Source organism: Typopeltis vanoorti, chromosome 20 (assembly GCF_054136105.1).
Source record: "Typopeltis vanoorti isolate ZY-2024b chromosome 20, IOZ_Tvanoo_1.0, whole genome shotgun sequence".
NCBI lineage: Eukaryota > Metazoa > Arthropoda > Arachnida > Uropygi > Thelyphonidae > Typopeltis > Typopeltis vanoorti.
In genome coordinates, this window is record NC_143568.1 from 50,758,960 (window position 1) to 50,786,390 (window position 27,431).

The window sequence follows — 27,431 nt, forward strand, 5'->3', positions numbered from 1 at the left end:
GGATAGTGTTGATAACAATGCTTCGTCAATAAGGAGTGATGCAAAATCCGAATTATGTTCATTTACAAATAATAAAACTTTGTGCCTTAATTGAAATAACCTTGTTAGTACTTTACCCCTGGAAAACCAGCAAATATCAGAATGAAGAAAAAGTTGTATATATTCACTGCCCATTTCATCGCAGAGTACTAAGAATATAACAGAAAATAACCTGTTATTTAACGGTTGAGTTTAATAAAATTAACTAGATTACAGTGTTGTATAACACAGTTTTAAATTCTGGTGGCATTCCATTAGATACTAATGCTTCCCTATGTATGAAACAATGTACCCAATTCATATCCGGAGTTACTTCCTTGACCATAGAAACAACCACACTATGCCTTCCTGTAAGGGCATGAGCTCCATCCGAACAGAAGCCTATACATTTTTCCCACTGGATCCCTTTGTGTATTATGTAATTATTGAGAGTGTGAAATATTTCTTCTCCAGTTCGGGATGGCAAAGTTTACAAAACAGAATATCATGAATGTTGTTATCATGCGCATATCTTACGTAGCATATTAACTGCACATCATTTGTAACATCATTCTTGTAGCAAGGCTTATACGTTGGTCATACATAACTGGTAATTAATTAAAGGAAACTTGAATGAATACCTTCAATATTTCGGCAACATCACGTTGCCATCTTCAGGAACATACAAATTTGGTATGTGCACGATGGCACTAATAATTGCAAATGAGGAAGAAGGCAAGAAACTGATATTGTTCCTAAAGTCCTAATGGTGTCCCCTACCAGGCTAATTGGTTTGTTTTGGCCGTTGGGCTGAAGTTCTTATGATGTAAGTCTCCAAAATTTGGGACAGTCTCATGCACTCAAATTTGTTGAGGTTTGGAACGTTTTTTAGAGCTGCTGATGATTCCATGAATAATCTTTTGTACTTGAAATTGCTGCAGTGTATTATTTTATTTTCTTCCAACGAATTCTATGGCAGGTATCTATGGCATGGTCTGCAAGCCCAGAGTGGCTGTACTGCTGAAACCGGATGTAGTCTTTGTGTTCTGAAATCCTGATATTCACTGTCCTGCCTGTTTGGCCAAAGTAGGGCAATTTTCAGCTGCAAGGGACCTGGTATACACCAGGTAGGTCTAGGGGAAGTGGTTGGTCTTTGAATGGAGCGGATAAGGAATGTCAACTTTTTATATGGTCTATAACAAGAAGTTAGGTCATATTTTTTGATGTGATTATTTTCTCAGAGCTGCTCCAGATGTAGGGGATGGTGATAGATTTAGTGTAATCTTTATTGTGAATGGGGGGAGGGGTTGTGGTTTACTGGTTTAAGTATTTTTGGGGGGTTGTAGCCATTGGCTAAGAAAGTGTTGAGGATGTGGTTTAGTTCAGTGGTTAGGATATCGTCATCTGAGCAGATTAATTTTGCCCTGTTATATAGTGTTTTAATAACCCCATATTGTTGTGAGGGGGGGGGGGGGATTGCTGGTGAATGTATCTGCCTGTATGGGTGGGTTTTCTATAAACAAAAAAAACCAAGGATTCATCAAGCTGGCAAGTGATTAGTGTGTCTAGGAAGGGGAGGGTGTTGTTTTCTTCTTTTTCCAAGGTGAACTGGACCCTCGGGTGTCGGTTGTTTAAGCGTGTTAGGAAGGAGTGGAGTGTATCTGAGTCATGTGGCCAAATAGCAAACACATCATCCACGTACCGAAGCCAAATAGTGGGTTTTTGTGGAGCAGAGTTTAAGGCTTTCGCTTCAAAAGTTGGCCAAGGGTGGGGAAAGTGGTGAACCTGTGGATGTCCCCTCTATCTGTTTATAGGATTTTCCTTGCCAAATGAAATAGCCTGAGTTCATTGTGAACTGAAATAGGGCTGAGATATCGGGCAGAAATTTGGCATGGATGAGCTCTAGGGTTTCCTTGGAGTGGAACATTTGTGAATAAGGAGGAGATATCAAAACTGACCATTATGTCAGTGTGTTGGAGTGAGAGGTTTTCTATACTCGCTTTGAAGTGGGCTGAGTTTTTTATGTGTGATGGTGTGTTGCCAGTATAGTGTGTGAGCACTTTGGCTAAATGTTTGGCTAATTTATATGTGGGGGAATCAATGCCATCCACTATGGGATGTAATGGCACATTTTGTTCATGTATTTTTGGAAGTCCATATAATTGGGGGGGGGGGGATATAATCAGATGGCATCAATGGCAATATCAGATTAAAAACGAGGATATTAGGAAAGAACTTGACATTGTCGGCATCCAGGAATGTGTTAGCAGAGCTAATCTCAGGTGATATGGTCACTTAAACAGAATGGGCGAGGAAAGATTAGCAAAACAAGTGTTCTCTGCCAGGATGGCAGGAAAACGATCCAGAGGAAAACCAAGATATAGGTGGGTTGATACGGTACAATGTGCCTTAGACAATAGAAATGTAAGATCTGATAATGATAATATTGGAGTCTTGACAAGTAATAGACTGATTTGGAAGAAAATTGTAGATAGGAAGTTAGTAATGATGTAAATTTTTCATGTAGTACTATCATATCCTGTACATTCCTTGAGGGTACATGTCAGGAATTTGATGATGATGATATAATCGGAAGGAGGGGTATAGAGTTAAAAGGTTTTAGTTTGTTAGTAACTTCCACAGGCCAAGAAGTGACCTTCTTAAGGAGTCTGTGGAGAGTTCTAATCTGAGAGCTGGTAGGATTATATTCAATAGGGAGGTAGGTAGTACCGTCTAATAGTAATGCATTAAGCTTACGTGTGTAGTCCTTTTGGTTGAGAACCACCGTGGCATTTCCCTCATCTGCTTGCGTGATTACTATTTTTTTTGTTTTTCTTCATTTCTAGTAGAGCTGCATATTCGTCTTTGGATAAGTTGGTTTTTGGAGGTCTTGCTTTGGTGAGAACACCAGCTACATCTAGTCTGATGTTGTTAGCGATATGGTTAGGAAGGTTAAGAATCACACATTCTATTTAGATCATTATTTCCTCGGCAGGTATTCTTTTAGGAGCTAGGGTGAAATTGTGGCCACGTGAAAGTGTAGTGAGTGCTTCAGGCGCTTCAAACCTACAGAAGAGAGGTTGACTACCGTATTGAGTGGTTGTTGTGGTACGGAAGTAGAATTCTTTATCAAGTTATCATATTTGATTTTTCAAGTGCCGATTACGTATTCTTTTGTTGCCGAGGCGCATGAGACGTCATAAAGAATCGTCCAAAGGTCATGGCCGAGCGTATTTGAAAGCTCTTCCTCTAGTGCCTGTAAGGTATTTGTTTTCGTCGGCAAGGAGAACACGTTGTTGCGGTAATTTGTTCTCGTAGTAGGGCAAAGCTGGTGCAGATATAAATACGGAGAGCTTTCTGTGAAGTAAAACGGTGCTTAAATTTAACACAATTTGGGATTACCTTGTTATCCCGGCACCATTTTAGGAAGGTCAGATGATTTAGTTGTCTAGATATCTTCAACCTCATTTTGCTGTATTGGTGTGCCTTCTGTGTGATGTAATCTCCGTGGATGATAGTAATTCTTGTAGCAAGGCTTATACGTTGGTCATACATAACTGGTAATTAACTTAAGGAATTTACAACGCATAAAATGGATATTAATTAAAGGAAACTTTAATGAATACCTTCAATATTTCGGCAATGTCACGTTGCCATCTTTAGGAACATACAAATATGGTATGTGCATGCAGGCACTAACAAAAGCAAATGAGGAAGAAGGCAAGAAATTAATATTGTTCCTAAAGTCCTAATGGTGCCCTCTAGCAGGCTACATGGGTTGTCTTGGCCGTTGGACTGAAGTTCTCATGATGTAAGTCTCCCAAATTTGGGGCAGTCTCATGCACCCAAATTTATTGAGGTTTGGAACGTTCTTTAGAGCTGCTGATGATTCCATGAATAATCTTTCGTACTTGAACTTGCTGCAGTGTATTATTTTAGTTTTCTTCCAACGAATTCTATGGTGGGTATCTACGGCATGGTCTGCAAGCCCAGAGTGGCTGTATTGGTGAAACCGGATTTAGTCTTTGTCTTCTGAAATCCTGATATTCTCTGTCCTGCCTGTTTGGCCAAAGTAGGACAATTTACAGCTGCAAGAGATCTGGTATACACCAGGTAGGTCTAGGGGAAGTGGTTGGTCTTTGATAGAGCGGATAATGGATGCGAACTTTTTATATGGTCTATAACAAGAAGTTAGGTCATATTTTTTGATGATATTTAATTTTGCCCTACATAACAGGGCAAAATTAATCTACTCAGATGACCCTAACCACTGAACTAAACCACATCCTCAACACTTTCTTAGCCAATGGCTACAACCCCCAAAAAATGCTAAAACCATAAACCACAATTCCCCTCCCCCCTTCACAATGAGGATTACACTAAATCTATCACCATCCCCTACATCCGGGGCAACTCTGAGAAAATAACCAATATCCTCAAAAAATATGACCTAACTTCTTGATATAGACCATATAAAAAGTTGGCACCCTTATCCGCTCCAACCACTTCCCCTAGACCTACCTGGTGTATATAACAGCTCCCTTGCAGCTGTAAATTGTCCTACTTTGGCCAAACAGGCAGGACAGCAAATATCAGGATTTCAGAACACAAAGACTAAATCCGGTTTCACCAGTACAGCCACTCTGGGCTTGTAGACCCGCCATAGAATTCATTGGAAGAAAACTAAAATAATACACTGCAGCAAGTTCAAGTACGAAAGATTATTCATGGAATCATCAGCAGCTCTAAAAAGTGTTCCAAATCTCAACAAATATGGGTGCATGAGACTGCCCCAAATTTTGGAGACTTACATCATGAGAACTTCAACCCAATTAGCCTGCTAGGGGGCACCATTAGGACTTTAGGAACAATATTCGTTTCTTGCCTTCTTCCTCATTTGCTTTTGTTAGTGCCTGCATGCACATACCATATTTGTATGTTCCTGAAGATGGCAACTTGACATTGCCGAAATATTGAAGGTATTTATTAAAGTTTCCTTTAATTAATATCTGTTTTATGCGGTGTAAATTCCTTAAGTTAATTACCAATTTGTAACATCGGTAGTCTTGTCTATTTGTAATCTTTCGATTAACTGAGATTCTATGTCACCTGCCATATCATTAATTCTGCGACCAACAGTGTCATTTGAATGAGGAATCAGATCAACATCTTTTAGTAACTTGTTGCCAAACAGTTTTTACCACATCTTTTATAGCTGGAAGTAGTAAATTTTGTCCGATAGAATGGGGTCTCTCTGTTTTTGCTATGGGAAAACTTAAGAGATAGGATGCTTCCAGTGTCTTGCTATTAATGGAACCCATGGACGAAACTATATCTTTCTCATGATTTAATGTCTCTAAGCATCACTGAAAAAATTCAATTGACTTATTTTTCACAATGCAATGTTTAGTTTCTAAATGTCATTGGAGTTTTGCAGATTTCGTGCAATCATTTGACAACACTTCATAACACAAAACACATTGAGGTTTCTGTTCACTTTCATCTCCACACCAAGTAAACCCGAATGCCAAATATGAACTGTTATATTTCCTACTGTATTTTTTTTTTTTTTTTTGAACTGCTTGTTTCTTCAACTTTAATAGTATCAGATTTACTCGCCGTTACAACACGTGTATCACAATTAGGGTTAGCATCACCTGTTTCATTTGCCCTTCTTTTCAAAGTCCTAGTTCTAAGCCACTTTTCCATTTTTAAAAAACATTTCCGAAAAATATATAAATACTGGGGTTAACTCACGACACACTTTGTCCGAGTATCACTTAGTACTTCTGAAGATATACTGAACCTTGGTTGAAGGAGGGAAACCTTCAGTAATAAAAATCAGTAAACAACAAGCAATTGGTTAAAATGTAGATAACACGTTCACTTCAAATCTGACAGAACAGCAAGGGAAGGCGGAAGCAATAAAACTATATTGTTCACTTCACCCCTCTTTTATTATTTGTCATTCTGCCACTGAATGACAAAATGAACAACAATATAGTTTTATTGCTTCCGTCTTTGAACATTCTGATGCTATTTGTTGGTTTTTTTTGTCTCCATTTGATTTGAATAAATTTTACTTATTTATTCAATTTTAATTTGTTTTGTTTGGATAATTATAAATATATATTTATTTAATTAATTTAAGTCTCCTGCGGACCACCTGTCCCATCGTCGCGGACCACCTGTGGTCCACGGATCACAGGTTGAGAAACACTGCTCTAGACTTTCAGAATGGCTTCAGTTTAATATCACTTCTCTAATTTTTTTTACAGTGAAAAAAGCACCTCCATTTCTAGTTGCTTTTTTCAATAAGCTCTAGGATATTTTGTCATTCAATATATTTATATTCCATATTCATAACAATATTGTGATGACTTCTGTGTAGCCACTCTTACCCACAGCTTAGCTTTTTATTCTTATTTGTATTCTTTCAAAGCTTCCACTGCCTTTCTTGTTAGGAACTTGGATATGCTCTATTCTTCTACAGAACTGCCTCTTTAGCTTCTGTAGTCCACCATGAAGTTTGAATTTTTCTATTTTTCCAAACAACTTCATTTCCATAGCTGAGTGAGCATTTTCTTCATAACTTGTAACTGGTACCTAAGATTCTTGTTTTCAAACTGTTATTTTTTTTTCCACCTTTAAAAGCTGCTTGATTTCTTTATTTTAAAACTTGTTTTTCTTTTCAATGTGATATTGATTTTTATCTATTCATAAATAAAATAGTGATCACTTCCTACTTCAAATTCCTAGTGTAAAGATAACACTATTAACCATAACATAGTGTCAATGAGATTTTTCTTATTTCTTGTGTCTTCTTTTCGTGTGAATTTGTGCACATCTGTATATTGAAACACGGTGTTATTGATGACTAGTCCGCTTTCTGAGTAGAAATTTAGCAGGTACTTATTATTACCCATTATTATTAACTGTTTTTTTTTCTTGTTGTTTTTTCCCTAAATTTTCCCAAATCTTGCTATATGTATTCACTTACTCTGCTGTTAAAACTCCAACAAGAACCATCTTCTCATTTTTCTTTGTCAGCTCCCTTCTCTAATCACTCAAAATATTCCTCCACTTCTTCCTTAGATTCTTTTATTGGGCCACAGGCAAAAATTAGTTTCGCTGTCTCCACTTTACTATTTTGAAATGTGTCCATGTCACTCTACTTAAAAACCATCTGCCAATCAAGAAGTTTTTCTTGTTTAGTATTGGAATGCTTTATTTGTATCTTTCTTTCCCTCATTAGTATTGCCTAAGCATAACATCTTATGTTTGTTATTTAGCAGAATCTTACCTGTATTTATCTTCTTTGTCACAGTAACTCCAGTTAAATCCACACACTACTTCTAATTCTCCTGACTGTTTGACTACTTTTCCACTGATATTTCTTACACTGATGGTGCCTATCTTGAATTCTGTTGATGCTGAGTTTGAGTTTGTGAATGCTGACTATGTAAAAGCTGCATATGTTCAGAGAAGATCAGTGGGTCTTGAATTGGGATCATAATTATGTATGATATTTAGCTGAATAATAATATCAGATATTGAAGAATTTATGCTAGTTCACAATTACGTATGTTAATGATTCTCATGTAATTTGGAATGCAAAATTTTATCCTTGGTTATTCAAGCAGCAAAATTTTCTTTGTGATTTTTAGGCAGTATTTTTTGCATCATGGACCAATCTGAAAAAATCACTGTGCCTACAACCTATATATTATATGACACCAGTTTTGAATTGTTAAATTTTCAGAGTAGAGCTTTTTTATATGAATTTCATCCATGAAAGGTTGTTAGCCTATATTATATAATCATGATATTAATAATATTAATATTATTAATACTAATAGTACTAAGGATTAGATAACTGAAAATCATGCTCTAGAGACCAAACATAGAACATTTTCAAACTGCTTTGGAATGGTTTGCTCACATCTAGCATTGAAGCTTATCTACTATCAAAGGACTTCACAAAACATCCTTGGTAGGATTCAAACTCTCACACACACTATCGGTTGGAGAGTGGATATACTATATGCTTAGCCAGGTTGGCTTATGAAGTGTGTGAGTTTTCTGTGACATTAAACTGCAACTTTCATGATTTTATGCAAACCTCCACTTTCATTTAGAGCAAAAAGAAGAAAAATAAGCCTCAAGAATAGTTATTTCCAAAATCATCTGGTGTGTGTGGAGGGGGGGATAATTAATCTGTGCTACTTTTTCATATTCTCTAAATAACTTTGTGGATGTTTATAATTTTTTTAATTTTCACTACTTTGAGCTCCTGTTCAAAATAAATGTACAAAATCATTCTATTCCATCTCTCTGAATGGAGATGTAATGTCCTATTTAAAAACAAAGTTTTACAGTAGGACATTTAATAAGCAACAGGTGCCGAAAGTCATAGCTAAAACATCATATGCTAGAGTAAACCAGAGTGAGGTTGGTAGAATGATGGATACAGTATTACTGTATTGTAGGCAATATAGTTGCTGCTTCACTAAGAAATCAGAGTGCCAAAAGATGTTGTTGAATTATATTAATAAGAAAAACAAAAGCTCTGTATTTTATCTAAATTAGAATAAACATTACCTTTTAAATTCATCTGTTAGCAAAAAAAATCAAATGACTGTACATTATAAAAAAATCAAACTAAAAAAAAAAAGTTCATTGTGTGTTATTTGTGCAGTGTTTTTATCATTGCATTGTGTGAGCATGTATGCCCTGTTGTTAATATCAGTGAGATGGCTTTGTTTATATATACTAAACAAAGCAACCATGAAAAGTGAGAGCAGAGAAATATATTGCTACGACTCACTGTCACATGCATTTTGGTGTTGTTGGTCATTTGTTAAAAACAGGAAGAACAGACTATGATTTCGATTTTTGTCTTAAGTTGCACTTGCATATCTTATAAGTATATACTTGTAAATATAAATAGTCTAAATCATTTTGTGGTATATGTCACAAAGTAACATTAAAATCATTGAAACAAACATTTACTTCTCTGATCATGAAAGCGTATGAGTTTTAATTTGGATGCAAAGCAGATCAGGAGCAGACCATCCATTGTAATCTTATGCCATGTGTACATGAGATTACAGTGGATGGTTAAATGGTATGCATTTGTTGATACTATTTACAATACCAGGTATGAAGAGCGCCTACAGGGTGTGCAGGTGATTGCTAACTTTCGTTTATTAAAGATATCCCTTTTCTGCTAAGTCAAAACTGCAATAAAAATACTCAAACTTGCTATCAGCCACAGAACTATTAATTCTTGATGGTACATTACTAAACTACTACACTCGAACTGTGGATGAAAGTAACTCTTCTGTGATAGATCTGGAAGTGTAGTAGTTATGAACTGGATCCTAATTAAGCCACCAGTTATCCAAGTCTCATTTGATGATGTTTATTGTTTTTTATAAGGGTGAGATAGCATAGTAAAGACTACCGTTACGTTTTAAAAATGGCAGGTTTGACAGAATTTAGTGACAGAGGATAGAGTATGATATTGGTTTTTACTGGCTAAAGGAGAGGTTCTGAAGAATAAATGATGCAAAAATTACAGAATATATTTTTATTAGCTCACAAAAGACAGAATGCTCCTCCAAGGAGCATCCTGTCTTTATATTTCCTACATCTTTAAATGGTGCTGAAAAAACATAAGTCTGTTAACAGTTGCAGAGAACTTGTAGAAAATATGCTACAAGCACGCATACAAATTGGATACATCTAACTAATAATTTACATTATGCATAATGCAGTTTAAGGTTGTTGTTTTTTCCCACATAACTTGAGCTGTCAAGGAAGAGCATTTCTTGTGCAGAACAACCCAGGCAAGTAGAAATTTGCTATGCTTCTGACCTTTACTCATTGTTGATCAAAAACACCTCTGATGCCAACCAAAAGTGAAGTCTTTGACTTTTTAAACTTCAAGAAATGCATGTACATATGATGTAGAGTCATATGAAATCCAATTAGTATTTCATTGTATACTTGTGAATTCTTAAAACACTGGACATGCTTTAAACTTATATTCAGATTCATTGTCTTGAAATTAATAAGTCACTCACTTTTACTTCAGAGTAAAACAAAAATATTAATTTTGTTGCTCAGTGTTATTTGATGAATATTTTTTTAAATATCCATTTATCTTCACAAAAATATGAGAGTGGTACTCATCATCATCAAATTCCTGCCATGTACCCTCAAGGGGTGTACAGGATATGATACTACTACATGAAAAATTTACACTTAATTTTAAAAATATCTCACAAAAATAAAAATAAAATAGTAATAATAAGCAAAGTGTTGTTTAAAAAAAAAAAAAAAGAATGGCGAAAACTTGTCGGAAAGATACCCCACTTCTATTCTGAATTAAGGGCTATGTGAAAGAATACAGTTAAACATTTGTTGTTAATTGCCATTCAGTTGTTTTCTACTCTTAGTGATCCTTTGAACAAAGACTCTCCTTCCCACTTGGCCTCTTGTACTTTCTTTCAGTAATTGTAAGTTCTTTTATGTTGTCCATCTAACTCTTTTGTGGTCTTCCTCTTCTTTTCATTCTCTCAACTTCATTCCCTTACTCACACCTCTATCCTTTGTAATTTTTGTCAGGTTTAACATCACTTTTTTCCTCATGACTCCTTCTTTTAATTTCATTTTCACATTTGCCATCATTTTTGATTCTGGACCCCAGTAAATCATCTTTCAACGATTTCTATTTTTTATCTCTCTCTCTCTCTCTATTATAAATTCATTTAAATTGCCCGAAGCCATCACTTTTGTTTTGCTGACATTTAAATTAAGCCTGCCTTTGTTGCTTTGTCTCTTAACCAATAGAATCAACCGCCCGCTCCAGATCTTCCTTAGTTTCTGCTATGAGGGTTGTATCAACTGCATATCTTAAATTTATTTTTCTGCCACCAATCTTAATTCCAGCTGGATCTTTGTCTAAATCAGAGCCATTCATATAATATATTCACTATAAATATTAAAAAGGTAAGGCAACAGTATACAACTCTGCTGCACCCCTTTTTCCACTCAAACACTGTCTGTTTCTTCAAAGACTGTTTTTACTGAAGTTTCTTGGTTGTTATACAGCTCTCTTATCAAGAGAATTAGATGTTCAGGTATTCCCATTGATCTCATTACAATCCACAGTTTGTGGATTGTAAGAAAGCTTTTGAATTGCATGATCCATGCAATCAAAAGCTTTCTTTATAATCAATAAAACAGATGAATACATCCTTCTGAAATTCTCTTATTCTTTCATTAATCCATCTCATGTTTGCTATTTGGTCTCTAGTGCCGCTACCTCTCCTAAAGCCTGCCTGTTCTTGTGGCATTTCTCTATTCACATATGTCTCCAACGTTTGTTGGATCACTTTTAGCATAATTTTACTTGCATGTGAAATTAAAGCAATGATTCTGTAATGCTCACAATCTCTGGGATTTGATTTTTTTTTTTTTTGGAATTGGGATGAATACTGATGTTTTCCAATCTCTAGGCCACTATATTTTCTTCCACACCTGTTGACAATTTTCAGTCAATATATTCACTACTTCATCCCCAGCTGCTCTCTATAATTCCACTCACATACCATCAGCTCTAGGAGCTTTTCCTTTTGGCAGCTGTTTCATTGCTGATATCACTTCACTTTTCATTGTCATGGGTTCCTCAATAAATTCTCTCCTTTCAAATTCTCTTTCAATATTATTATTTTTCTTGTACAAATCCTCTATATACTCTTTCTATCTCTTTTTAACTGCTTCTTCTTCCATCAGACATTTATCCAAATTACTTTTTACAACTCTTAATCTAGGGATAAACTTTCTTGTAACATTATTTATTTTTCTAAACAGATCTCTTGTTCTACCCATAGTATTGCTTTCTTCGGTTTCCTTGCACCTTTTGTTGAGATGTTTTTCCTTATCTTTCATAGCCTGTCTCTGGAAAATTGCACTCATTTGTCTAACCCTTTCTTTGTTTCTCTAAAGTTTCATTTTTCATCTTTCCTCTGCTATTTGAATAACTTCTTCTGACAGCCACTTACAATCTTTCTTTCTTATTGCTTTACTTATGGTCTTCTTTGCAGTTTCTATGACTACATTTTGTTTCTTCCCATGGTTCTTCCTTTCTTCTCCAAGATTTCTGTATTCCCCATTAGGTGAAATCCATGTGTACAATCTTCTTTTATGTCGTTCAAAACAAATGTTTGTAATAAAGCAACTGTTCTCAACACAAAACTCCATCCTTTCTCCTGCTTCTTTCTCAGTCGTAAACCAAATTTTCCAGTGATGCCTTCTTCTTTTTCACCCACTTTTGCATTCAAGTCACCTAATATCAAGAGAAAATCTGTTTTATCAATACTGTACTTCTGCTTCTTCCTCAGTCTTAAACCAAATTTTCCAATGATGCCTTGTTCTTCTTTTCCATCCACTTTTGCACTGATATCAAGAGAAAATCAGTTTTATCAATACTATATTTTAACAATACTATAATATCAATACTTGTTGCAAACTGCTGAAAATTCTTTTACCTCATCTTCACTTGAATCTGTAGTGGGTGCATACACCTGTATAAGTGTAACATTCACTGGGTATGCCTTTATTCTGATAAGAATTATTCTATTGGACACTAGGTTGTAATCCAAAATGTATTTTCTGTATTCTCTTCTAACTATGAATGCTACTCCATTCTTCAAAGGTTTATATCAAGAGTAATACATCATAAAATCATTTGTATCAAAGTGACCCATTCGTGTCCATCTCAGTTCACTGATTCCTAGCATCTTGAGTTCTTCTGATTTCTTTCTTCACAAGTTCCAGTTTTCCTTGATAAATGCTTCCTACATTCCATGTTCCTATTTTATGTAAATCAGTAAAGCAGAAGTGTCTTTTTCTTCTGAGATTAACTCTCTCAGAAGTTGAACTTTCAGAAGGCTTTGATCCAGCTTCACCATTCTTGTTAACTTCATTGGAGGTTCCTCTCTACTTTTCTCCAATAGCCATTTCAGTGCCTTCCGACCTAAGTGTCCTATCTTCCAGCATTATATCACAATAACTTAAGCCTCTGTTCATAAGATTTTCTTGGCAAAATATATACAGACATAGTTTGCCATTGTTTAGCCTACTAGGTAAGGTTAAACAAACTGCAAGAAAAGAAAAGTAAAATACGAAAGATTGGGGGGGGGGGGGAGAGCAAGAAGGAAAGAAAAAAAGAAGAGTAGGGACTAGTCTACAGATAATATAACAGATTATTATTATTAGATGAAATAAAGCATGGTCCAGTATCAGGTACCTCAGGTTCGCCACTCCCGTACTCACTAAAGTGAGCCCTTGAGGGGACAGTATTCAAGATTCTAAGGCAAAAAAAAAAAAATTTATATTTTCAGGTAAAATATATTTTAAAATAAAAAAGGTATTTAAAATATATCTTTTTATTTATTGTTGACCAATTTAAACTATGGGAAAATTAGATTTTCATATTAATGCTGTTACATGTTTATTGCACTGACTAATTTTTTTCTTTTAGGTAATGGAAGCATATAGAAAAATCATGTCTGCCCGACAAAAAAAGAGAAGTCCCACAAAAAAGGAAAAAGATCAAGCTTGGAAATCTTTGAGGGAACGAGAAAATATTCTTAAACAGTTAGACAGCATGAGTCCTCCTATTTTATAGTGTTGGATTTAAGATTTTCTGCAGTGATATGTCTATGTAAAGAGTGGCAGGTTATTTATTCCTCATGAAAAATATCTTTCTTCTTGCTGACTGAAGATGAACATTTTTGTCATCAGTTAGTGTATAATGATTTCAAATATCTTTATGTTCAAAACACTGCAATGTAAAACTTTGTTTTTCTCCTTTTTCAGAGCATTCTTTTGTAGTGATTATTGTCAACTTATTAAAAATTAGTTCATTTCATGATCTTAAAAACAGTTTTGTAATTAAATGTATTGCTGCTAATTAATATAGTTAGCATCAGTTTGTTAAGGAAAATGATAAAATGCTATGTGTCTAACACTACTGTGTCAATTTTTTTTTTTTTTTTACTCTGCACAAGTAGAATTATTGCATTTAATCTGTTGACAAAGTTCATTGAATTCATGGAACAACTGTGTGAACAGTGCATATTATATGTAAAAATATACATTCTGGCTTTGTTAGCTGAGTAGTTAGCATCTTAGCACACCAATTAGTTGTGGGGTTCATATTCCACTGCTGCATAATGTTTTTTAGTGTTTATATTATGGGTAAATTTGACTCAAAAGAAATGGCTTCTCAGATGGAAAATTAGATAAGGTACTATAGTAATTTTTACTTTGCCAGTTATTAAAATATTTCAATCACTGCATGCGTATAAAACCCAATTTTTCATCCAAAAAAGCAGTGTTCTTGTTTTGCCAATACATGAAGCACTATTTACATTTAATTCTATATGTATTCCAGGAAATAAAGGCAAATCCTATTTATTCATTATTTTCCTTAAATGTTTTGAAATCTTTTTCATACATTTGTTGACCTTCACTACTTTATTCTGTAGTGCCTTTTAAATCTGAGAAGCTCAGAAAAGCATACTTTAGATCCTTATGAATATTTTAAAGATTAAGATTATTAAGATATCACCCATTTTGGGCTTCTGACGCACTGTCAGAAGCCCAAAATGGGTGAGTCAAAATCCAAATATTTCAAATCTATTATGGTGTACCACCTAGCTGTATACTAAAACATTTTCCCAAAAAAAACATTCAAAACAAGTATTTTCTTAAAAAAAATGAAAGAAAAAAACTCGTCAGTAGCCTACGATGAGTAAGCCATTTTTTACTAAGTAATTTAAGGAAATTACAACGTCACTAGGATATACATTAAAATAATTTTTAATATTTTAATGTATATCCTTCACACATAAAAAAACTCAGCCCACTTCAAAGCCAACATAGAAAAACCTTACACTCAAACACACTGACATAATGGTCAGTTTTGATGTCTCCTCCTTATTCACAAATGTCCCACTCAAAGAATCTTTAGAGCTAATGCAAGCTAAATTTCCTCCCGATATCACAGCCCTTTTTCAGTTCACAATGAACTCAGGCTATTTTGTTTGGCAAGGAAAATTCTACAAACAAATAGAGGGGACAGCCATGGGTTCTCCACTCTCCCCACCCTTGGCCAACTTTTATATGGAGACTTTTGAAGAGAAAGCCTTAAACTCTGCCCCACAAAAACCAACCATTTGGCTTCGCTATGTTGATGATGTGTTCGCTATTTGGCCACATGGCTCCGATGCACTCCTCTCCTTCCTAACACACACAAACAAACAACCCCAGAATCAAATTCACCCTGGAAGAAGAAAAAAACAACTGCTTTCCTTTCTTAGACACACTAGTCACCCGCCAGCCTGATGGAACCTTGGTTTTCTCAGTCTATAGAAAACCCACCCATACAGGCAGATACATTCACCAACAATCCCACCACCCTTCCTTGCAACAATATGGAGTGATTAAGACACTACACAACAGGGCTAAACTTATCTGTGCAAATGACAATGCCTTAACCACAGAACTAAACCACATTCTCAACACTTTCTCAGCCAATGGCTACCCCCCCCAAAAAAAAAAATATATTGAAACCAGTAAATCACAACCCCCTCCCTCCCCTCACAAAAAGGATTACTCTAAATCCATCAGCATACCCTATATCCGAGGCAAAAATTACAAAAATCCTAAAAAAACATGACTTAACTTCTTGTTACAGACCATATAAAAAAATTGGCATCCCTTATCTGCTCTACTAAAGACCAACCTCCCCCCATAGATCTACCTGGTGTGTACTAGGTCCCTTGCAGCTGTAAGCTGTCCTACTTTGGCCAAACAGGCAGGACAGCCAATATCAGAATTTCAGGACACAAGGACTACATCTGGTTTCACCAGTACAGCCACTCTGGTCTTGCTGACCATGCACTGGATACTTGCCATAGAATACGGTGGAAGAAAGCCACGATAGTACACCGTAGTAAATACAAGTATGAAAGGCTTTTCATGGAATCTGCTTCAGCCTTAAGAAATAATCCAAACCTCAACAAATTTGGCTGCATGAGACTGCCTCAAATTTGGGAAACCTACATCAGAAGACCTTCAGCCCAATCGCCCAAGAATACCAACATTGCCTGCTAAGGGGCACCATCAGGACTTTAGGAGAAATAATAGCTTCCTGCTTCTTCCTCATTTACTGTTTGTTGTGCCTGCGTGCAAGTGTCTTGTTCTTAAGTTTCTTGAAAATGGCAACGTGACATTGTCGAAATATTGAAGTATATTAAAAATTATTTTAATGTATATCCTAGTGACGTAATTTCCTTAAATTACTTAGTAAAAAATGCATAACCAACGTCTAAGCCTATCCACGAGGATGAGTAAGCCAAGTGCTATATTTCTCAATCCAGAAATTTTGTTGAAAATCTGACAAAGGGATAAAAGACAACAGATCCAATCAATCAATCTTGATAGTACAGTTTATCTTGATATCCCTTCTAGGTCTGCCTACTGATATTTTCATAATGTTTGTCATTTAGTTGGATTCCAGGGAGTAGAGCAATTGCTAGGTTTTTGCATGTCACCAAGTAGAGCCACCAATGAAAGTTTGAATGATCCTGTTGGGTAACTCAGTGAGATTTAGAATGATCTTGTAGATCAATCAGTTTTTGAGAGGGGTACCTCCCTCCCTGTACTTTAATAGTATCTCACTAAAGGTTTAAACCAGTGTGGGTAGTGGCCTTTCCCATAACGCATAGCTTTATACACATTCGGAAAGCTGTGTACTTTTCATTATGAATACTAAGGCAATTAATGCGGTCATTAGCCTCTATATACAATTAGCCTAGTTGTGAAGAAATTTCATGCATAAACTTTGTTTGCTTACACTTGAAAGATTAAACAAGAATATATTTTCTTGGCATTTTTAATTTAATTTGTAACCAAGTGAAAAATTTCGAAAACTGTATGTTTCCCTCTAGTAATTAATGTTGAAGGAAGACAGACATGAGCCCATGGTTGCACCTTGTTTTTTGAAGATAGAACTTAGCCTTAATTGAATGCATGAGCAAAGAGGGCTGTTATGTGAAGCAAAAATTTGTTCTGTAATATTAAAACTATATCCAATTGGATATTGGTGAAGAGTGGCGATGTCAAAGCTGAGAAATCTTGGCTCTCAAGAACAATCCATTTTTTCTATATAGTACTGATTTTTATTTTAATGTAGAAAAAATCGAATTCCTTTGGTGTTAATTTTTTTTTTTTTTTTTTTTGCTAAGTTGTGCATTGCTTGTTCAGTTTTGGGAATCTTTATATTATTTTGAGGAGAGAAAGAATTAATCTGTTTCATTAATTATAAATTTTGTTTTAGATCCTTCCTGTAGAATCACAGTTGGCTGCTGTGTGGGTATTATTATTGGATGACATATTTCTGCAAATGTGCTGCCAGAATCCATTTACTAGATTTATCAGCAGGGTTCAACTGAGATCTTCAACCTTCTAGTATGGAAAATCATATCTCGCTTAAAAATGAAATTAAATGCAACAGCAAAATTTAGACCTTTAAGCAGTACATGTTCAATTTAAAGGAAAAAATCTTTTTTTCTTTTGAATAGATCAAGGTTATATTCCTTGGAGAAGTTACCAGGGTGTGGCTTTGTCACTGATTGGCTATCTTTGTTTGCTGTAGCTGTTTCCTATATTTGGTTATGAGGAGTTGTATGTTCTTGTTGTAGGTAGGTCATCAATAATTCTTTCAGAAATATCCTATATGTGAAGATCAAATAAATCTGATATCACCATCGTGTTTCCTGGTATGTACCATGAAAGGGTATACAGGATACTATGACAGTACAAAATGATTGTTTGTTACTAATCTCCTGCGAACAATTTTCCTCCAGGTTAGTTTATTACTATCAGCCCTCCAATTATTGTGATATTTAACATTGTGGTTTTCTAATGCACTTCTGACTGAATCAATCCTAGACCTTGGTCTTCCTCTAGGTCTTTTTCCTGCCGTCTTGGTATAATACCATCTTAGATCAGGCCTGCTCACACATTCATGACTGCTAATAGTGTCAGGTTCCTTCCTGAAATCTTCATTTTTAATAGGATTCTGCCATTTATGCCATCTGACAGGCCCTAATTTTTCTTACTCTCAGATCCATAACTATCATCAGCACACACATTGTGTGCTGATGATAATTGTGTGTAGCTGGAGAATTTAATGGAGATGGTGAGATGTGTATGGTGGAGAAGGGTCCTCCCATGATGAGTCCTTGGAGGTGTCACACAATCTTCACTAAAAAATTGTCTAAATAGCTGAAATATTTTACTCGTTTCATATGTTCTCCACTGAGAATGCAACTGAAGTTTGTATTCCTACCATTTTCATGCTAAATTTATTACAGCTGTTATTCAATTTAGTTTGAGAATCCTGGAGACTTACATTAGATATGTTTAGGAGTACAGCATCTGCATAAAGAAACGTGTGAAAGTTGATATATTGGATTCTAACATCAGGTTTAATGCCACTTTCATAGTGATCCATATAGATGAATAAGAGTTTAGATAGTGTGTACCCATGTCTTACACCTAATTTAATATCAAGTCATCTAGAGACTTGGATCCAGAGGCGAGTGACCAAGATTGTGGCAGGTCTGTGGAATGAACCTTATGAACACATATTTGTGAGTTGCAATGATTGGTTGATAAGCGGAAAAGGGGTGATATGATTGAGACATTCAAATTACTGAAGGGTTTCTATAAGATTAATCCACAAGATATTTTTGAGAATATGGCTGGTGGGGGGAGGACTAGGGGCCATACATGGAAGCTGGGCAAAAATGTGGTTAACAGGGGTGTTAGAGCTAGGTTCTTTACGTGGAGAGTGGTAAATGAGTGGAATAAGCTGCCAGAGTCTGTTGTGGGTGCTATGACCGTGAACGAGTTTAAGGCGAGGTATGATAGATACTGTGTGAAAGACGAATAGTTGTTCTTGACATGATGTTAGGGCCTCCCTCGATGAGTCTGTTGACTACTTAGAGTTGCCCGTAATAATAAGAATAAACCAGAGAAATACACATAACATGCAACAAATTTTACGAGATGATTTGCTGCTCCAAACCATATTTATTCCTGCAATACTCTCTCTTCATAAGTTTTTTTTAAATTATGCCATCATAAATTCACTTATTCATGTTTAGACTTTATAGGATCGTGCTATTTGCGCTACCCAGCAACTTACAGGATACACATATCACAAATGATAATTATTAATAATTCTTGTACCATTAATGAAAGAGTTTTTACTCATATTCATTCTTTCCTATTCTTACACCTTATAAATGATGATTCACATATTTTCATCTTTGAGTATTTCAAATATACCAACCAAATTCTCCTTAATTGTTGTTTCCTAATAAGGTCTAAAACAGATTATTCCCCCACTCTACATAGAAGTATTCAAAATTATCCTGCAATTAATTGCATTGGACCAATTCAGATGAGCGCTATGCACTCTAAAAACCTTTCATACATTGATAAAAAAATACCATCACACGGTCATGGGCATCCACAGGGTGGAGGAATGGGGCACTTCCCCCCCGTGATCGATTAAAAAATTCCACAAATTAATCGTAAAATTGATTGAGATATGTAATCTTACACCCTGGGATGCTTTGTCTATCTTAAAATTTTATTATGGGGTACCTTGTTTCAGCCCATTGCAGGGTGGCCATAGAACACATGTTTTATTTCAGCAATAAAACATGTTTCTGTTTTTGGTTTATCTTTTTCTGATTTGTGAACAGTGACTGATTAGTTTGCCCTCTGTGTCTAGTGAGTCACTGAGTGAAGTGTGAATTGTAAATTTATAGTGAAACAAATTTAAACAGAAAAATACATTTTTAAAAGGTAAGTGTATGTAATTTAATATTTGTTGGTGTTATGATTTTTTTTGCTTTTAAACTGAATTTTCAAACTGCAATTAAATTGAAATAATTTAATTTAGGATTAATTAATTAGTTGATTTTTAATAAAATATGCCGGTCAATTTTTTTTTATTTAAACTGAAATTATTTAATTTTGGATTAAATAATTAGTTGATTTTTAATAAGTAGCCTGTGTAGCTCAGTGGATGAAGCTCACTTCCAGATATAAAAAAACCAAGCCCGAGAATGTTCAAAGAAATAGCCGAAGGGTACACATATATAATGAAACACTCAGATACCGAAACCTTACTGACAATCAAACCAAGAAAACTATATAAAACATTAAGTCAAGTGACATTTCAACCTCCCCAACACAGGGAAATAAGAAAAGGAGAAATTAGGCTAAGTCCGGTGCTTAGCAAAGTTTTCCGACTTCCAATATCACCAAAATACAAAACATTCTTCTATAAAGTACATCATGCCTGTCTTACAATCCCACAAAAATGTGGTGTGTAGCAAAAAAAATCCCATTACAAGGCCCAGCGAAGTGTCATTTCTGTCCCGACCCAGAAACAATATATATCATATTATGATGTTCTGTAGCAAAACGTCCACAGTATGGAACACCATACAGAAATTCCTACATAAGACACAACCATTCTCTGAAAACACATTATTTTGGTTGGAAGACCAAAAAATGAATAAAATGTGTTTATAGTTTACATCGACAAATAATTACATCAAATAAAAAAGCTAAAAGACGTTTATTGATCTAATTATTTAATTAAAATAATAATTATAAACATTTATTGCTGTAATTTTTTGTTTCCAAGCTTTGCCTCCCCTTCCCTCTAGAAAATTTTCTGTGGACGCAGCCATGCATATGGTGAAATTGACGTGAAATTTGTAGCGTGGGTTGCATAACCCACACGACAGCACACCCAACCGAAATGTGCATGCGATATCACTGGTGTTTATAGGGTGTCCCAAAGTTCACGCAAGATTTAAATTTAGTGCCATTTGTGTGGTAAAGTGTTGCCAACGAGAAATAAAAGACAGCTGACAGTTCAGGGTTATTAAAAATGGAGCGCTACACGAAAGAACAACGCATTTTCATTGTTGAGCAATATTTTAAAAATAATGAAGGTTTGGCAGCTACAGTTCGCAAGTTTCGTACAAAATATGGTCGGAATAGTGATTTAACTTCATCAACTGTGAAAAGATTAATTTAAAAAATTCAAGGAAACTAGATCAATTAGTGATCTTATACACTCTGGCCGTCCGTCAGTAAGTCGTTCAACGGAAAACATCGAAGCAGTTCGTGAGAGTGTTGCTGAGAGTCCAAGAACATCAATTCGGCACCGTGGTCTTGAATTGGGCATTTCGAGAAGCTCTCTACAGTGTATTCTCATGAAAGATTTGCATCTTTGTGCTTACAAAGTTCAATTGACTCAAGAAATTTCCCGTTTTGGTGATCAGAATTGGCCGCCCAGATCATGTGACTTAACGCAGTTGGGCGGCCAATTCTGATCACCAAAACGGGAAATTTCATGACCAGGAAATGACTCATGCAGTAATTGAATTGTTTCTCGGGCTGTATCGCATGTGGCACCGTCTTGTTGAAACCACATCCATATCTTGCAATTTAGGCACAAAAAACTCGATTATCATGTCGCGATAGCAAGCACCATTAACTGTTATTGCCTTACCAGCCACATTTTCGAAGAAGAATGGACCGATGATGCCTCCAGCCCAAAATCCGCATCAGACAGTGACACGTTGTGGATGCATTTGTTTCTCAACAATCACTCGTGGATTTACTGAACCACAAATGCGACAATTTTGTTGATTAACGAAGCCATCAAGATGAAAACAAGCCTCATCGCTGAAGATGATTTTTTCGAAAAATAAGCATCCACTTGTTGTTCCATAATCCATTCAACGAACTCTCTTCGCTGTGTGTGGTCAGTAGGCTTCAGTTCTTGAGTCAATTGAACTTTGTAAGCATAAAGATGCAAATCTTTCATGAGAATACGCTGTAGAGAGCTTCTCGAAATGCCCAATTCAAGAAGCCCAATTCAAAACCTTAGACTTCAAAAAGGGTTTTTTGAAGTCTAAGGTTTATGCCAACAAGCCCTCGACCACCCACGCCTTCAAGGAGGAAATTGAGCGCTGTATCAACGAAATTCAGCCACATTTATGCAAAACGGTCATGGAAAATTTCGACAAAAGAATGCGTGTGCGCCAGCAAAGCCGTGGAGGCCATTTACCCAATATGCTATTCCATGCATAACCGTATACTGTATACTTTATGAATCAATAAGAAATTACAATTTTTAATTAAAATCCTGTGTTTTCTATCAAAATTACTTCTTGCGTGAATTTTGGGACACCCTGTATATATGGTTCAAAATACTAATTTGTATCCCATATAGTACACATTTGTAGTAAATGTAGTAATCAATGTAGTAAACACTTCATTGACACAGACAGCATACACAGTGCTATTGAAACCGCAAAGAAATATGCACGTATGTTCCTCACCATTCAAGGCTCATTAAATATTTTTAGAACAGCCAGATCAAGAATGGTAAAGAATGCAAAAAAAAAAAAAAACTTACAGATTGTACGAGATGTTTTTAGAGAACTCGGAACAATTTATCTAATGATATAAGAAAGAAAAAAAATAAAGCCTGTGTAGCTCAGTGGAAGTGGCGCCTGCATCCTTTGTGCATGGCCGCTCGAAGTTAGACCTGGGTTCAAGTCTAGTTGCCGATAAAGGAACTTTTTCTAAGTCTATCTTTGACCAGTTCCTGAGTTAGTTGATCTCTGGCACAGGCAAGCAGGCTTGCCTGTGCCAGAGAACAACCTTAGTTACCTCCTGGTAACTCAGGTTGTTCAACCCGTAAATGCAAGAAAATGGATCATAGTACCCACATTATTTCAGACAATAACATATCCTGTTAGGATTGTGCACCAAGACATGGCAGCACTTGTTTGCTGGTCTCTTCATTGGTAGCCACCTATAATTAGTGATAGACATGGGCCAGCTCTCTCTGATTGGCTACTGGTGGAGATTGAACTGCCCACTCAGTCTCCAAAAGCTAGATAGGGTATAAAGGCCTCGCATACTCCCTATTAGGGAATAAAAGGTATCAGCTGATTTGTTTATTTTTAAAGCAAGAATACTGAGGTGGAGTAGTAATGTGATTAAAAGAGGAATCTTTACCAAATCTTCAAGGCTGGAATGATATAATATGAATACAATCGATCATTCGTCACATTTTAAAATATCTATATTTAAAAATGTTATCCGTAAAAAACGTTTCCTCTAATATTTTTATGGCTGTGAAGACCTGCTCTTGCTCTCAGCAGAAACTTTTATCACGATGTGACGACAGCTTGGCACTTTAAAAGTGAGGTCACCATCGTATGGGACTTTTAGTCTATCTCACAAACTTCAAGTTTCTGTTGCCAGATGACTATTAAAGCAATTGCTCCAGCCAATCATCGCTTTCTCATCCGTTTAAAAATAGTAAGTCCGCCTATTTCACTCCAAACGAGGCTAGCCAAGATCACATGAACCAATCTAACAGCTGTTGATAAACCAACTATACATAGTGGAAGGAAAGGAAAAAAAAGGAAAGCAAAAACGCCATGTCAATCGTGATTTGGATCCAGTGTGTTTAAAACAAATCAGCTGCACGGCTGCAGTTGAATGTGCACGGGCCCATCTGTCACTGTGCAGAGGGGAATATTTCCCATAAGCACTAAGAAAAATAAATAGTTTGTTACAACTATGCCGAAAAAGATAGATTCCTACAGAATTCCATAGCTGTCTAAGTCTTAACTGACCTCAAGAGCTTCCTATGAGAAAAAAAAATCAGCTAACGCCTTTTTGTTCTCGTATAGAGAGTAGGCGAGGCCGTTTTATCCCTATCTATTTTTTGGAGACTGTGTGGGAAGTTCAATCTCGATTGGTAGCCAATCAGAGATAGCTGACCCAAGGCTATCACTAATTAAGCGCCACACAGTGAAGAGGCGGCTCAACAACCACCGCCATCTCGTGGTCTCTGACACAATGTCTGAAATAGTGTGTTTACGGAACAAAAAACCCGCTTGCCTGTGCCAGAGATCGACTAACTCGGGAATCGGTCGAAAAAGGCTTAGAAAAATTTCCTTTACTCGCCGAACAGATTCTTGACCGCGCAAAGTCTTCTTTCGTGCGGTCAAACGCTGTGGTGTGCAAACGCCACATCCACTGAGCTACACGTGACATACAAGGTGGCGGGTGTGATTCGACGAAGTCTTATAATATCGGAGGAACAATGAGAAGAATTAGATGCCAATTTTCATACAGAGAGTTTCAATTCTCTCTGTATTCACATTCTTCGCTGCCTTTGTGAGCAAGTTGCTGGTATTTTACTTGCTTTCATTTAATTTGCTGCTGGTAATAAACTTTGTGTGCTTTCCCCCATGCAAGGTGGTTGCTATGGCAAGTATTGCGGTACACTATTTTCCACCTCCTCAAATAGCCTGCTCGGAACAAAACTGAACTCACCAGAGAATATAAACCTATGGTTTGGTATGTCATTAGTTTCCAACTTCGATTTCATATGGAGTCAGCTTTTTTTCCCCTCTCTACCTCCGGAAGATAGTTATATATGCCGGAATCGCACATACGACCTTTCCTTTTCAAGTCAACCACGCCTTCTCACGGTTAGATCTATTTCTACTAAAGAGGCTCTGGTGACAGTGAGTAATCCGGCTGTCAAGGGATACCTTCCTTGTTGAAGTAAATGCCAATTAGTCCAAAATAACTTTAATTGCCTGGTGAAATTCCAACACCTTGCTTACTGGAAACCTAAAGTGGTTACTGCCATGTTCGGTTCACAGAGCAAGAGTTCCAGTTCCCCTCCTCCCTCGACACTCAGGTGAGAGATACCCTTTGAGGACATCCTAAACATACTGCAGGAATCCAGTACCTCCTCCCCTTTTAGGGTAGAGCAGTTTCCTGGCTGGCCACCAGTTAGTGTATGGGACAGAACTAGATGGTCATGAATCTTTTAGGAGGCTTCCTGATCAAATGGTGGATAATCTCGTAGCCATCCACACACTACCAGGTCATGCATGGAGGAAGTCCATTTAATGGTATGCAGGGTGGGGTGGGGTGGGGCACTGTCAAAGCAGCGTTCTGGTCGGAAACTGAATATTCTCTATATGGGCAACATGTTCAAGAGTCTATTTTCTCCCACTGCATGTTTCTTTTCAATTTTCGTAACTTTAAACATGACACCGTCCAAATAGGTATAGAGCCTCTGTGGTTCAACAAATAAATAAATAAATAAATGAACCTCCCTCTAAAATGCCTTAAAAAGTTTTAATTAAAATCACATACAAAAATTTTTTTCATATTCACTTTACAAATATTCATGGTATCAACAGTAATTTAAATGACGTGCACATCTTCAATTATCCAAACCTGATGTCCTCTTTCTAACAACCCCAAATTACTTCTAAATCAACCACAGCTCATCTTAATTGCCCAAAATACACCCCTTATGACTACTTCCGCTTTTGTGCAGCAGATGAACGAAACATTTTGTTTCATTCATCTGCTACCTCTACTGTTCTCCCAATTCTGAAAATCATTCTGACTTTTTTGACTTCTTATCTTTAAGGCACGATTTCCAAACATTGACGTAATCCTTGGTGATATCAATGTCCATAATTCTAATTGGCTTCCTTTTCGAATTTCAGTGATCAAGCTAGATGAGTGAGTAATAAGCAATAACTTAGAACATTCATCCTCCCTACCCAAATTCCTGACAATCCTCTTCACTCATCCAACTCTAGATCTTTTCTTAACTAGTTCTCCTTCTGGGTACTCTGATCAAGTGACTTCCCTCTTGACAATTCAGACCACAATCTTATCCAAGTTTTGTCTCTGGTGGATCTTTCTTTCTTCAGCCAGTCACAACCTCTCATGCTAAGGCATTAAAACAATGTCAAGCTGGAGGAGTTGCATACTTTGGCTTCTCTTTTCCATTGTCAGACTGCTATTTTAATTCTTGTAATCTTACAGAATAAGTTACAGAATAATCTGCATTGGAATGGAAACTTTCATTCCTCACTCTGTTCAAATTCCCGAATCCATATCTAAACCATGATTCTCCAAAAATTGTGCTAGGGCTGTCCAAGAAAGCAAACAGCCTTCTATTATTGGCTTTAAACCAAAACACCTTCACATCCTACACAGTTGCCTGCAACACTTGGAAAACCACCATTAAAAGGGCAAAATCTAAATTCATGAAAGATAAATGTAGAAAACTTGCTGCTTGTGTCACCAGCAGTCCTGCCTTCTGGTCCCTAGCCAAAGCTGTAGGGTGCAACTTTTGTCTATCTGTGCTTCCTCTTCTATCTCACGCTAATAGTAGCATTGTAACATCACCTAAAGGCACAGCTGATGTCTTTGCTTCATTCTTCTCTTCTAACTCCTATAGAACGTTGCATCTCATGCCTCCTGTGACATTCCACCAAAAAGACAGAAGAATCTCGAGTAACTTGGATACTACAAAAGTAGCCGGTCTTTATGAAAGTCCAACCATTGTGCTCAAGAGATGTGCTCTGAACTAACACTTATTATTATCTGTCATCTTTTCACTAAACTATACTCAGCTAGCATCGACACTTCAGCATGGAAGATACTCATATACAACCAGTTAAAAAAAAGGAGAAATGTTTACCATTAAGCTATCGAACTACTGCTCTCCTACATCAGTTTTGTCTAAAGTAATGGAGAAGGTTATCAACAATCGGCTTCCTCAACGCCTTGAGAACTACTAATTATTGACCACCAGTATGGATTTTACCATTCCAGATCCACAGGATATCTCCTGGCCTATATCACTCATGTGTGGATCCAAACCATGGAAAGGTTTGGGAAAACGTTTGCTGTTGCTCTTGATATCTCCAAGGCTTTTGACAGGGTGTGGCATCGAGGGGTCAACAAGTTACAATCATTTGAACTTCCTTCATCCTTGTGTAAATGGATTGCCAGTTTTCTCTCAGATCGAGCCCTATATGTGTAATAGCGGATTGTATTCTCTCAGACTTTCCTGTCAATTCAGGCGTACCTAGCGGCTATTTCACCACGTCTTCCTAATTTATATAAATGACCTGCTCTCATTCACTGCAAACCTTATTCATAGTTTGCTAATTATAGCATACTCCACTCGTTCTACTCATATGATAGTCCTTGCAGTGCTCAATCATCTCATGCTTCAAGATCATCTATAATAAGTGCCCTGAACATTGATCTTCACAGTATCCATGATTGGGGTGAAAGCGAAGTCAACTTCAATGATTCTAAAACGCAATTTTGTTTGTTTTCCCATAAAAAAAGACCTTAGATCTCGGTTTAGTTTGAATAATGCC

General features: G+C 36.4%; 1 protein-coding gene across 1 annotated transcript in view; it reads left to right on the forward strand.

Annotated features, from left to right (window-relative positions):
• Positions 1-14,059, forward strand: part of Ada3 (transcriptional adaptor 3) — a 244,258-nt gene extending 230,199 nt beyond the window's left edge. The window contains exon 11 of the mRNA XM_090410059.1: positions 13,571-14,059. Within this exon, the coding sequence (XP_090266185.1) occupies positions 13,571-13,717 (147 nt within the window). The 3' untranslated portion in view covers positions 13,718-14,059. The remainder of the gene's footprint in view (positions 1-13,570) is intronic.
• Positions 14,060-27,431: the final 13,372 nt, after the last annotated feature.